Here is a 14,805-nt window from a genome sequence, read left to right as displayed (position 1 = left end):
TCATTGAAGTCCTAATTCCTCGTGCCTCAGAATGTGACTTTATTTGGAGACAGGTTAATTATAGAGGTAATTAAGTCAAAATGAGGTCACTACAGTAGGTCCTAATCCAATATGACTTGGGTCCTTCCACAGGGCACAGACACAGACAGAAAGAAGACCACATGAGAACACAGGGAGAAGACAAACATCTACAAACCAGAGAGATCTTAGAAGAAATCAGTCCTGCTGACACCTTGATCTCAGACTTCTGGCCTCCAGAAATGTGAAGGGATATATTTTTGTTGTTTGAGCCACCCAGTCCATTTTCCTTTGTTACAGCAGTCCTAGCAAAATAATGCTGATAGGGAACTTCATGAATTTTTAATAAAAACATCTATAAAACAATCTACAGGTAACGAACATCATACTTTATGCTGGGAAACTTAAGTCTTTCCCCCTAAGATCAGGATCAAGGCAAGATGTTCCTTCTTACCACTCCTCAATATGTTACTGAAAGTCCTAGGTAATGCAATAAGATAAAGACTTGAAAAGTATACATACTGGAGAGGAAGAAATAACACTGTACAGAGATGACATGATTATCTATCTAGAAAATTCCAAAGACTCAACAAATAACTCCTGGAAGTAATGAGCAATGATAGCAAGGTTGCAGGATATTGGCTTATCAAATGTAACTAAGTGTACACGACTCATGCAAGGTGCTCATGATAGGGGAAACTGTGAGTGGCAGCATGGCAGGAGGATGTATGGGAACCTTCCGTATCTCTGCTCAATCTTTCTGTATACTTAAAACTTCTCTAAAAAATAAAGTCTATTATTTAAAAATAACTGGAAAGCCAATGAGGCCTATAGCACCTTCCAACTCTAGGCACACAAAAGAGAGAGGATTCCCAGAAAACTTTCCTCCTTAAAAAACATGCAGAAGTGATCTGCAGCTCCTGGAACTTCCGCACTATGACGTGGTGCAGCAATGAGAGCAAAACGGGAAGAAACAACAGCAAATCTCTAGCATGGCAGCTACTGAGTTCTGTCCCGTGAAGGTAGAAAATGTATAATCAAAGAAGAGGATCAAATTATTGATCAATGCAGCAGAAAGGAGGCAGCTGGTCACAGAGCAAGTACTCAATAAATATTTATTTGTTCAGCATAGTGAGATATGAAAATGGACAATGTGGACTGAGAGAGGTCCAGTTTGGAGAAAGAATGGGAAGGTATTATAGAATCTAAGAGATCTCAGGACAGTGACTATCAGCTCAGGGCTTCACCAGTCCTCTAGGGAGGACGTCTGCAGTTTTTACCCTTATAATTCACACTGGGCTTAGGTTTGCAGTGTGTCCACTACACAGAGTTCATTATGTAGCTTGGTTTTATGTAGCTTCATTTTTTTCTCAAGAAGGGCCACATGCACTCCAATGTTCATAGCAGCAATGTCCACAATAGCTAAACTATGGAAAAAGCTGTGATGTCCTTCAACAGATGAATGAGTAAAGAAGATGTGGTCCATATATACAATGGAATATTACACAGCCATCAGAAAGGATGAATACACAACTTTTGCATCAACATGGATGGGACTGGAGGAGATTATGCAGAATGAAATAAGTCAAGCAGAGAAAGTCAATTATCATCTGGTTTCACTTACTTGTGGAACATAAGGAATAACATGGAGGACATTAGGAGAAGGAAAGGAAAAGTGAAGGGGAGGAAATCAGAGGGGGAGGTGAACCATGAGAAACTGTGGACTTGGAGAAACAAACTGAGGGTTTTAGAGGGGAGGGGGTTAGGGGGATGGGTGATGGGTATTAAGGAGGGCATGGATTGCATGGAGCATTGGGTGTTATATGTAAACAATGAATCTTGGAACAGTGCATCAAAAACTAATGATGTATTGTATGGTGACTAACACAACACAATTGAAAAAAATATTCTGAACCTAATACCCAGCCTGGGCTGGTAGCCAAGGAGAAGGAAACAGGTAGTTAGCATGTTTTAGTCCTGCTTCAGATTCCAGAAACTAAATCAAGTACCAAAAGAACTCAGGTGGTGTGAACACAGAGCGTGTACACTGTTAAGTCCAGTAGGTCATGTCTGTGAAACCTGCCTGCTTTTGCTCAGATAATGGGTCTTCAAAGACAAAAGCAAGCCCATATTGAACAATGATCTCATCCCAAGGCCTGAAGCATCCCATTCAAATCACTGACTTTGGAAGTCAGAAATTATGCCTTCCAGTGCAATTAGTAAATCTAATCACATATATTCACACTCTCAGGGGGTCCTGACTGGCAGTAACAGCTTGGTTATTCACAATCAATGAAATTAATGCCGCTATTTTTGTAACATGAAAAGGCTACATAAAAACAAGCCTCCGGGCTGTGGACCTTGGTCAAAGAAAGAATAAAAATAAAAGCAAAGTATAAAGTATGTAAATGAATTAATAGAAAAAGAGTCATTTTAAAGTCCCAGCAAGGCTATGCCTTGGGGTCCTTGTTATTCCAAATTGATTCTGTGCTCCAGATCACCTAGAAGGAAAACGTCGTTCAAATAAAAAAGGTTCCTTTACACGAAACTGTGTGTTTAACTGGCAACATATAATTTCATTTAAAAAAAAATTAGGAGCAATTGCCGCTAAAGCCATCTCAGGGACAAGGGGAGGGGAGGATCTGTCAGCACTGTGAGAACAAAAAATGATGTGCCACCAAGCTTTATTCCAATCATTTGCTTCATAGTTAAGTTTAATTACACATTACACACTGTCCTGTAATTATGCCGCTTGGGAAACTGCCAATTTCCCCCTCGAAATGTTAAAAGTTCCTTAATTTATTTTAAAACTCAGCACTGCCTCCATCAGCACCCTGCCTTAGTTCATGTAGGATCCTTGGTTCCTGCTTCCTTGAAATGCCAGCTAGCGGGCAGCAAGGGACCCACTGCATGGTCTGACATCGTGTGGAAGGCTGACCATGCTTGGAGCCCCAGGAACACCGGTCCGGTGTACTTATAATAAGATCTGATGACATTTCTTCCTTAAAGTTTACAACCGGAGAATTTGAGAAGCATGCCTATTCCTTTTGCCTGCCCTCAGGAGGCTGAAATTTAGACGCTTTATTCTTAGTGAGAGAGAGACGAAGCATTAGGCAAGCACAACTTTATGGACGAGGAAAGGGAAAAGGCAAAGAAAATGGCTTGAGCACCTACTGCGTGCTGATAATGTATCTAGAACTTCACAGAGGTCGCTGTAGACCACTGGCATCGGTGATTGCTAACTCAAGTCCCTCAGATACAAGGCAGGTAACAAGAATGCATGAAGCAGCCAGACAGACTGTAATAGAGAGTTCTGGGGCTCATGGTAATTTGAAGAGGGGATGCGTGCCCTGCCTAAAGGCAATTCAAATTCTCTTCCCTTTAAAAATACTAAACAAACCCAACCACAGACTCATTTGAACTGCACCTGCGACACCCCCCTCCCCCATATGAATCTACAAACCCCTAAAAGCCACTGGAAGCCGAGTACTTGGCTTTAAATTCAGCTCTGGCACTTCCTCAGCTGTGTGACTCTGGGCAAGCCACCTAACTTCTCTGTGTGACAGTTTCCTCATCTGTAAAATAGAAATAACAACACTGCTGATGTCATAGGGGTGTTGTAAAAGATTAATATATGTGCTTAGCATAGTGGTTACCTCGTGGCAAGCTCTGTGTTTGCTATGACAAGTATGTTTACGCCCTTGGACACAGGAGAGAGAAATCAAAAAGAGTTTCGCCAAAACGGCTTTGAACTTGAAGCAGGCCTCATCAAACAGAGATCTGTGTACTGGAAGAAGAGGGTACAAGGGTCACCTTATCTTCCCATCCCTGGGAGCACTGCATGGAAGATTACAAATAATGTGTGTTAAGCAGTCAAAATGAGGCAAAGGCTTAAAAGATGATAGCTTTTCTCATCCTAGGTCATCTCAGAGCATTTTCTTTTCAGTGCTGCCTCCAGACCTAGGCCTCCACAACTCAGTGGTGAGTTAGGGTCTAAGCCAGTATTTCTCTCAACTATTTTTTAGAAGTGTTGTTTACTATGTATGCATCATGAGAAGGAAGACTCCATTTAAAGGTTCTGAAATAGTATAAACACACTTTAAATTTTTCATCTGTTAAAAAAAAAATGGATAAAAATAGTGGAAGAAGCTTGAGAAAACAATTCTTAGGTACAAATATCCATCTTTTCCCATAATTGAATTTACTTCATGTATTATAAATATTTCTGCTCTGATTTGGTATAACATTTGAAACATACATGTGCCCTGGTTCACAGCTGCCTGAAACCATTATAATTCATCTTATTTTTAAAGGGATTTCTATTTTTCCCCACTTGGGAAAACCACTAACGTCCAGCATCGTCACCCAGGGTGCAAAACTATTCCAATTAGATGAAATGTTCATCATAAATTAGGAGGCAAAAATTGCAGGCTGTGTGAAAAACAAGTAGTTTCCAGTGTTTACTCTTAATTTTGTTACTAGAAACCTCAAGATTTCAGAAATACTATACAAGTTGCGTAACAGCTTCATCAAGAAAACATTTTATTTATGACAAATATTATACCAAAGAAAACATACAAGAGGGGTCAGGTTTATTCTAGTCCCCATTGACCCAACACCAGAATATTTCTCTAAGAAGTAGTGCCATTCCTTAAAATTAAGTCACTGGTTAAGAAAGTGAGTCCTAAGTGACTCGATGGAGTTAAACAGTATGATAATTTATAAAATGGTGAAACATATACCTGCTCAAAATATTGTGGGAAACGGCAAAGAACTATCAAGTAAAGGTTTTGTGACTTGGTAGATTTGCCCAGGATAGGTCACATCTAAAAATCCAGAAGGAAACAAGAAAAACCCCAAGGCGGAGAAAAACAAACAAACAAACAAACAAGCAAATTTAAAAAAAAAAAAAAAAAAAAAAAACCCTCGACAAAACAAGCTCTACTCTCTTCTTTTGCCTGCTGTTCTAATTTCTGCTATTTACCAACTAGACCCCGCTCTTCTTGTGGACCACCAGATCCACTGTGCGTGTCACCAGCCTGACAGATGCGAGGTGTTTGATAATATTTCCTGAGTGGGTCAGTGAATGAATAAACGTGCATGTTAAAGGAATTCCTCTTCCTTTAGTTAGATGCTTTTCAGCATCTAAGAAGATGGGCTGTTTTCCTTTTCTGTGTGAATTTTTTTTCCACGGAAAAAGATGTAAGCAATAACAGAAATATCTCATTTGCATGCATTTGGCTTTTATTGTTGCACATTTAAATAGCTTATCTGACGTCTTTAGGGCCTGGGATTAATGCACAGCACGCTTCTGTCTGGCTGCAATGCCAAGGGGGAGACAGATGACTGACAATAGGTTCTGAAGCTCCCCTCATCTTCCAAATGTCACTTCTCATGTCACTAGTCTGAAACTTACAACCACATCGGAAATCTGGAAAGCTCTGCAATGATACCTTTGCCAGGCTCATTTATTCTTTTAAATAACATCATTTGAGTCTCAGGCACATATTCGGTAATATGGTAACGTAGAGGAAAAAGGCAGCCTAGGTTTTCAGAGGATTTACAATTTAATAGAGACAATGTGACACAGTTTAAAAAGTCTGTAGTTAAATGGAAAGAGAAGGGACCACCTCTCTTACTTTAGGAATGACTTCCTGATGAGGCTAGATTTAGGAAGACGGTAAGTAAATACCAACACTTCCTTGATGGCATCATCAATCTAATCATGTGTCTTGGACTCTGTCCTCTTTCCCTCCATTTCAAGAACAGCACTGTTATGTTCACCACACTCCAAGCCCAGAGACAGGAAGCTGGAGACTGACTGGAAGGAGGCTAAGATGGGAAGGCCAAAGACCTAAGTTCAGGCTCTGCTTGTCTACTAGCTGTTTGACCTCATGGAACTCTCCACACCTCTCCAGATCCCAGTTCCTGAGTCTACAAAATGGTGATGACAGTGCTTCTCTCAAGGATTTTCTTCAAGTCTGAGCTAACTTATGCAACATGTCTCTTATGCTGCCCAACCTCCTCTAGGTACACATTTTCTCGGATCAAACATGGGATAACAAATGGGACCATAAAGACTGAACTGCATCCTGAAGCCACTCTTTCTTTTAGTTGGAACATGTCTTAAGTATTTTTATGATCCTCCTTCTTCCTCAGACCTGGCTACCGTGCGTTTTGGAGACCAGAGATTTCCACGTTATTACTTCCTGCTTTGTGGCTCAATCCTGACTCCCACAACAGCCAGCATGACTCTTGAACCAAATGTAAAACCAAGTCATTTTGGGTTTTTCGGCAGCTCCCAATGAATAATTAAATACAACAAGAATACACGTTATTAGTCCAAAGGCTTTATTTCCAGTGGAGTCGCTAATCTTCTTTTTTCCAATGTATTAAAGAGTTGCCACTCCAGGGAGGGGAAAAAGAGCAAAACAAAAAAAGCAAACAAAAACAAAACATGTAACACACTCAGCTCTGTACCATTATCCTGCCTGTAAAATAATGACAGCAGGCTCAAGGGAACGAGCCAAGTGCCACCCTCCACCTCTCACAGAGAGAGCTTTGGTGGGGAGAGCTGGGGAGTAAAGCATTTCCAGAAAAAATGAAAGCAATTATGCCCAGAGTAAATAAGACCCAGAAGTCTCAAATCATGCTATGCCTCCAGATTTTACTCCAGGCATAGAGGGATGCTCAGATTTGCAATTCTTCCTCGTGTTCTGGGCCTGTCCATGTGTGGGGTAATTCAATTACATCCAGTGCTTTCATGAATACCCAGTTACAGAGTACATTTAAATAACACATAAGAAAAGGCTGCTGGTTAATAAACTCATGTTGCAAAAAATATATACCTTTATGTAGTTGTTAAAAGGGAAAATGATAGGAATTAATCCTTGGCAAGAGGTCATTTAAATAAAAACTAAAGAAAGTCTGTAATCAATTAACAAGAAATTATTTAAATCTACGATATGCCAGGGACCACAAGAGGGAGGCTTATGGGCCAGGGGTAGTTCCCAAAGGGTTCTGAACTCTGTTTAGAAAGATCATCCTAGAAGCTGGCATGGAAGGTGGCTAGGAAGATACTAGACTTCAACAGGAAGGCCAGTAAGACAAAACAGCAATAATCTACATGAACAGATTAAAGGTAATGATCAAGGTTAAGGACATAGAATTTACCAATTGTGGGGTTTACCTGGGTTTGAACTCTGCTGCTCACATCTCACCGCCTACTAGACATGTACATCCACTGGACAGATGTCCCACGTGCATATAAGGCTGTGGATGTTGCCAAATGTCCAGCCCCTTACAGACACACACTTTGTCTCATTAATGACATGACCATCCTTGTATTCACTCAAGCCAGTCGTCTCCCTTTTCCTCAGAGAGAGCCCAGTTTATTTCAGTTCCAAGATAATCCACTCAAACTGCTTCTCCCCAGTGCCCTAAACACTACCTTAGTTCCATTTCCCCTTACATTCCCCAATTTTTATTTTTGTCTCATCTTGATTTTTCACATTTGTTTTCTGGCAGGAAAGTGATTTTTCTAAAATTAACTCCCATCATCTTTACTTAAGCACTTCCAAAATTCTTCAATGCCTTGAGGTTAAAGTCCAAATAAACACCTTCCCAGGGCCTTTAGGGTCTGTAATGAACCAACCCACATCTGCCTCAAGCCAAGATCATATTCAGCACTCCCCGTTTTAGCCACACTATACTATTTTTGGTTCCCTAAAAAAAGGCAACACACCTTTATACACTTGTTTGCATGTCTCCCTCCACCTGGATTACTCTCCCCTTTCCTTCACCTGATTGTCTAGCATTATCCAGTAGGTCTTACTGTAGATGCCACTTCCCCCAGGAAATTTTCCAGACCTGACTCTCCCTTGTGTCCCCAGTGTCTTCCCTGTGCCACCACCACCCAATCAAAATACATTCCAAGTGGCTTGGAAAGTGCCTGGTATTTATCTCTTCACCCCGCCTTTCCATCTCCAGACAGTAAACTCCTCAAGAACAGGACTCAGGAGGACTTGATCCTTGGGGAATCGCCATCACCTAGCTCCCTGCTGGGCATCTGATAGTGACTCAGAAAACATGTGCAGCCTGAGGCACTGAGAAGAGACAAGGTCTATAGTGGAGTCCTTGGGATGGTGTGCATTAGAAGGACAGGCAGAAGGAGAGAAAGCCCCCAGGGAGACTAAGAGGAATGGACAAAAAGAGAACCAAGACAGATAGGACTGGCTTCAGGCAAAACAAAACAAAACAAAAAAAAACAAACAAACAAAACAAAACAAACTGGTCAGTGGCAAACAGTATCCAGTGTCAATGGAAAGGCAGTTGAGACAAAGGTGGGAAGGGGGTGGGGGGTAGGCGGGGTGCGGTTCTCCATTTGGCAGGAGAACAGCTTCTGGAAAGTGATGAGTGGAAGCCTTGGTACGGGGTATTGAAAAGTGAGTGGCAGATTAATGAACATAGGGCAAGAAGACAATTCAGAAAAGTACAAATACACGGTGTTTGAAGGAAGAGGAGAGCTGGAAGGGGGTGTCGGGGCGAAGAGGAAACATCTGTGTGTGCGCCTGTGTGCAGGTGTATACGTGTGAGTTACAATTCCTTTTAAAGATCTCAACTGTACTGTGACTGGCAAAGTGACGGGTGAGACCATATTCAGGTACAGAATAAGCGTTTATTGAATGAAAGATATAAGTAACAAATGAATAACTACATTCAGGCAGGAAATTTATCTGGTCAAAAACAAAGCAAATTTCATCAATATAAGCTTATTCTAAAAAGGAACCCAACTTTACGTTTCAGAAGAGACCACTCAGCTCATAGTTCAAAATTTAATTAGCTGTCTGAGACGACGGTTTCCACCGCCTGTAGCATTTCACTATTACTGGGATAACTGTTTCCAGAGTCATCCCGAAACTTCCTTGCAGAAGGCCTCAGACTTTATATGTGGTCCCCTAACCCCAATTGTTCATGTAAATAGCTTTGGCTTTCCATCCAGGAGTTAATGCCCTAAAGTCAGAAGGGACACAGAAAACATCAGGAAACTGACACTTTTGAGAAAATAACAGACATTTCAGTAATAGACGCAGAGATATAGATAGGCTCACATATAGATACTATCTAATCAGCAAAGAAAAGGGCATGTGAATAAAAATAATAAAAAAGAAAAGGGCAGGTGGACAAAAAGGGCCACATTTTTCTTTACAAATAGTTTTTTTTAAAGATGTTATTTGTTTATTTATTTCTGAGAGAGAGAGAGAGAGAGAGAGAGAACGAACAAACAGGAAGAGTCAGAGAGAGAAGCAGGCTCCCTGCTGAGCAAGGAACCCAATGCGGGACCCGATCCCAGGACGCTGGGATCATGACCTGAGCAGAAGGCAGCAGCTTAACCAACTGAGCCACCCAGGTGTCCCTACAAATAGTTTTATTTTTTTCAAGTTTCTATCAGATGTCAAGCTCTTTCAGGTGGTCATGTATTAAATTTGCTTATGACAGTTTGGAGAATGCATTAAGGAAAATGGGTTCTAAACGTTAAATTACTTTTCATGAGACATATGCTTCTTATGCAATTAACAATACATTCAGCATCAATAAGCTCTAATTTTGGAAACCTTCATCCACAGACATTAATCAATTAATGCTAAATTCAATTTCTATTTGGCTTCTTCTTTTCACACTCAACCCTCCAAGGCTATATGATAAGGTATCTCAACAATATTAATTTACTTACTTTGAGAGCAGATTATATTCTTAGAAAAAAAAATCTGTGCAATAAATATACGTGCATATAAGCCAAATTAAGCTCTCATGAAAAAATAATTTTCTTATGAAAGACTGCATTTCTGACCAAGCACCTGATCCCCAACTGTCTGCTAGAATGCATAAAATCCTTTACGTAATCAAATTATAAATAACAGTTCAGTATAAATCAAAGCTTGTCAAACCGCATATATAGAAAAACACATAAAGTTAAAATATAGTGCCTACAGGGAACTCAGAAATCTGGCATGACTTTTTTCAAGGGGGCCGCTGCTGGGTAGAACAATTTTTCACGTGCAGAGTGTCCCATAATTCTAGGCTTTGGCCAGCAGTACCCCACTGGCATGGCAACAACAAAACCTACCCACACATTTCCAAATGCCTCCTAGGGAAGTACTGCTTCCTTGTTTGGAGAGGAAACTTTAGCCTAGACAAAAGAAGCTGCTCACATTTACATCACTAGACCACAATGGTGCCAGGTCTTGAACCCCGGTCTCCAGAAAGCCAGTGCCGCCAAGGGGGATCTAACAGAGAACGTCAGTGTAATAGACTCATCTTCAAGTCTGAGCCTTACTCTTGCTGCATTAGGCAATTCATTCATCAAGTATTTTCTAAGCTGAGGGCTAGTCATTTCAACCACTCACAATTCCCTTGTCCATTTATTCATATCCTCCTCCATCTCAATCTTGGATGATATACCTCAACCCTACTGAATCTGGGCCCCTTTCCTTGAAGACAAGGTAGGAGTCAGCACAAATCCAGGGCCTCCATTGGAGCAGCCCTATGTCACCATCCCTAGGCTCCTGGGAGTTCACACTTGGTCCTTCCCACACCTGTCTTGCCCACTCAGCAGGGGGCGCCTTCCTTCTGGTTTCCTTCTGCCCCGCCCACAAAGGAGTCTGTCCCTCTCTCCAGAGTGAGAGTTTCACTAGTTTGCTACAAATTAGGAGAAAAGGCATTTCTCTTTCCTCCTCATTTCTCCCATTCTTCTCTTTGTGTTTATCTTATCATGTCTCTGGCATTGGACTGAACAGAAGGAGAACCAGAGAGAACCCTGTCTCTTTTCTACCAAGTGGAATAAGCCTCAGGGGTCTCCACTAACGCTGGGATTGTGCAGGTTTGGGGTGGATAGTTCATCCTCCTTCCTTGTTATTTAAGTCTGAGAGTTTTTGTCATAATCCATTATTCAACTACAGATAAGACATTTTCTGGTATCTGTTGTGTTTTTTTTAATGTCATCACATGAGAAAATTTAAGTCAAAAATCTTGATTTCAAGTGTCCCTCTTGATTTAATTTTGACATTTATTTTACAGAATGGGGAAAGTCACAACTCTGGAGCCACTCATCTCAGAATAATCCATCCATGTCTGCAAGTTAGAAATTCAAATTCAGTAGGAAACCTACACCAGCTTCGAGACACTTCATGCTTACCCGGATGTAGGCATCCTGGTGGTGCTTGGCGAAGTACAGCATGTTGTCCAGGGCTAACATCCCAGGAGGCGTCTGGGTGAAGTCCATGGCGGGGTTGACATGATTCTGTGAGGAAAACAAAATGTTTGATCAGGTTAATTCTCTCTCCAGCTCCAAATAATCAAGGAGCATGAATTTCTCTGTTCGTGTGAATCTTCTGGGGTGGGGGCTTCTTTCTACAGGTGAAGATTTCCTATCCAGGGTTAGGAAACTCAGCTGAAGAGTGAAATATAGGATTATTCATGGACAAAGGGCCCTGTAGGGAAAAGAAAATAATGTAAAAACTGCCCTTCAGGGATCTGTGCGGTTGGTGGAACCAACAGCATTTGGGGCCACATCTCTGGCATTCAGCCTTCTGCACTTTCCTCATCCTCAATGGTCAGGGCTAAGTACAGCTGGACCCACCCATGTACTTCATGACCTGTCCAGGCTTACACCATCTGCAGGCCTCCGAGGCAGACACTTGATACAATTCAGGAGTCTACACGGTCCTGACATCAGGCTGCTACCAGGCAGTGTTCTGGCTTTGGGGTCACTACACACAGGGCCGAAAGCCACAGAGACAAAATAATAGCTACAAACAAGCCCAGCAGATTCTCCATATGTTCAGGATCATTCATTAAAACCACAAGATGGCTGCTCAGAGCTGCAAACCAGTCTCCCTCCATCATTAATCATTAAAAATGATCACCAAGATCTGTCCCGAAAATTCAGATCTAAATGGTAAATGATTTAAGGAGAGTCTTTTGGTTTTTTTTTTTGTTTGTTTGTTTGTTTTTTGCTGTTAAAGAGATGAAAAAGAAACGTTAAAGAGATAATAAAGAAAACTGCTTTTGCCTCATAACCCAGGTAATTTGTATGCAACTACATTATTTTTGTTTTGTTCCTGAATATGTCTTAATAAAAAGGCTGAATCTCTGATTTACCAGGGAAATTTGGGTTCACTGCAATTTTTCTAATTCAAGTACAGGGAGGCCTTCTTGTCCACTTGTTCAAGGTTCAAACGACTGACACTTTTCTACATTACTGAAGAGTACTTAAACTGTCTTTTCCATTCTGCTTTGAAAAAGAAATTATGAGATAATAAAGGACATCTAAAATTATAGGACTAACTGGCCCATTTCAGTTTCGAGAGCTTCTCTGTCCATATCTCTATATCAAGTTGGGTCAGTGCAGTGACTTCAATATTTTATTTTAGCATTTTATTCTGATTAATTTAAGATGTTGGAAAGATTTAGGGCACCTGGGTGGCTCAGTCAGTTAAGCGTCTGCCTTTGGCTCCAGTCATGACCCTGGGATCCTGGGATCAGGCCCTGTATAGGGCTCCCTGCTCAGCAGGGGAGACTGCTGCTCCCTCTGCCTGTGGGTCCCCATGCTTCTGCGCTCTCGCTCTCTCTCTCAAATAAATAAATAAGATCTTTTAAAAAAAGATGTTGGCAAGATCTTTTTCCTAACCCAAGATAGGATAAGAAAGATATATCTCCTAAAATAAATCTAATTATAACATAAATGAAAACCACTGGGCAGATCAAATGTAGTGGGGTTCAGCCTTCATCTGATACTCACTGGAGTAAGAGGGTCAGGCTTGTATTCAAGAACAAGGGGATCAAAAGGCTGGAAATAAATGACCAGAGATTCTGTCTGAAAAGTTAACTTGTAAAGAAAGGTTTCAGGACCGCTTTAGTTCTTTAGAAGAGAAGAGTGGAATTCCTCCATTATACCTAAATTTATTATTTTGTCTTTGATATGTTACATTTTAACATTTTAAAGTCACATTTTACAAGTTGGTATTTGCTGAGTACGTCCTGAGGGCCGGCACGAGCTGGTGCTTTACACGCATTCTATAATAATAACGAGGCGCTGGACATTATTGCTATTGTCCCTGCTTTTATGGATGGGAAACTGCCACTCGGATGAGACAAGAAGCTCGCCTGGGGCCTCCCAGCTTGGATTTGGCAGAGCAGGCAATGGCTTGTTTGGACAATATGTCTCAGCATGCTTTTGTTCCTACTTTGTTCCCTACCCCTGGCTTATAAGTCGAATGCATTTATTTTGGTACTGCTAGCACGCAGACTTCACATAGCCTAAGAAAAGTGTATTTGAGAAAAATCCAGTCTAATCAATATTAGCTGCTCCGAACACAGCCCAGCCAACAAAGGAGAGTGTGCCAGATGTAAGCGAGAAAAACATGACATTTACTTCAGACCTATTTCTAGCATTGGCCTGAGTCCATTCCCAAAATAGACACACCAAAAGGAAATCAAATGACAAAAATTAGTTCCTCCGAATCCAGTTTGAATAACCCCGCAGAGTTCTGTCAGGCAAGCTGACCAGGCAGCAGGTCCCCACGGCTCAAGAGTCATCTGTCTTGCACCCACTGGGATCCCGGGATCCAAGCGGAACCTCTTATCAGTCATCCCCCTCCTTGGGCACACACGGAGGGTATCAAACAGGGCGCTGCTGCTCTCAAGGAGGTCTCACAGTTAAGGAATCATGTGATTTATTTTTAGGATTCTTTTAAAGAGACAGACAGCTCTTTGGGAAATAGTCCCAATACAATAAGGCCTGCTCCTCATCAGGCATCAGTGCTTTGCATAAGCCAGCGCTTAATCCTCATAAAACTCCCACTATGTAGGTTCTGTTATTATCTTGCTCCAAAAGACAAGGAACCGGGCTGGCGGCTGGGGAGCCTGCCCAGAGCTGCAGAGTCAGGATGAGGCAGAGCCCGAATCTGAACTCAGAGCTTGGGCTTTTGACCAGGATTTTAGTGCTGAGTCACTGGTCACCTGGACACTGCTGGGAATTTCCCGAAGATGACCAAGGCAGGCCCTCGTCAGCTGTGGTTCTGCTCAACCAACGTCATCTGCTCCGGCAACGTGGGCCTGCGATCCATCCCTTTTAATAAAAGCTGTAATTGCTCCATCTCCCAGACATAACAGACCCAAGGCGCTCTCGTGTTCAATAAACCATGCCCTATTGTCTCCAACAAACAGGCTCTCACTGAACAGAAGCCAATTAGAAAATGGTCTTTGATTTCCTATGACTTGTCTTAAATTATAAAGCATCACTGCTTTTTAGATGAAAAAAAAATTATTTTGTATTTGTGGGGGAACTCTCTCCCTCTCCCTCTCTTTGAAATTCAGGTATCATGTCCCCAGTCTCCCTCTCCTTAAAATGCTTGCTCCCTTTTTCTCTTTTGATTTTAATAGCCAGTGAAACGATTTTACAACCGCAGATTTCGATAATGAAAAAAAGTATACGAATTACATGCCAAAACATTTGAAAGCTTTCTATACTGTGACAAAAATACTCTGAGAATCCAGCAAGGCCAACAGCTTCCCTACTCCTTTCTTATTTATGAGATGCTCTGGATACAGATTTATTTTCTTTTCTTGTTCCATGTTATTTTTTTTCCACCTGTCTTGAAATGGAAGCTGCAAGAGCTTTGATAAATAGCTTAAAATTTCCCCTTGTTTTACTGCAAAGCCTGTGTACCCCTGCACATCCTTCTGAGATGCCATTTGTTAGTGCCCGTAGAAGCACCACTCCGTGAA

At 41.5% G+C, this 14,805-nt stretch overlaps 1 protein-coding gene across 7 annotated transcripts in view; it reads right to left on the bottom strand.

The window, feature by feature from the left end:
* ELMO1 (engulfment and cell motility 1) overlaps window positions 1-14,805 on the bottom strand; it is a 521,901-nt gene that overhangs the window by 255,509 nt on the left and 251,587 nt on the right. For all 7 annotated transcript variants that reach the window (XM_059396569.1, XM_059396564.1, XM_059396568.1 and 4 more), the window contains one exon: window positions 11,213-11,317. In XM_059396569.1, the coding sequence (XP_059252552.1) occupies window positions 11,213-11,317 (105 nt within the window). The remainder of the gene's footprint in view (window positions 1-11,212; window positions 11,318-14,805) is intronic.

Source organism: Mustela nigripes, chromosome 4, assembly GCF_022355385.1.
Source record: "Mustela nigripes isolate SB6536 chromosome 4, MUSNIG.SB6536, whole genome shotgun sequence".
Taxonomy (NCBI): Eukaryota; Metazoa; Chordata; class Mammalia; order Carnivora; family Mustelidae; genus Mustela; species Mustela nigripes.
Note: the sequence above shows the minus strand (reverse complement) of the source record. Positions and strands in the feature narration are given on the sequence as shown.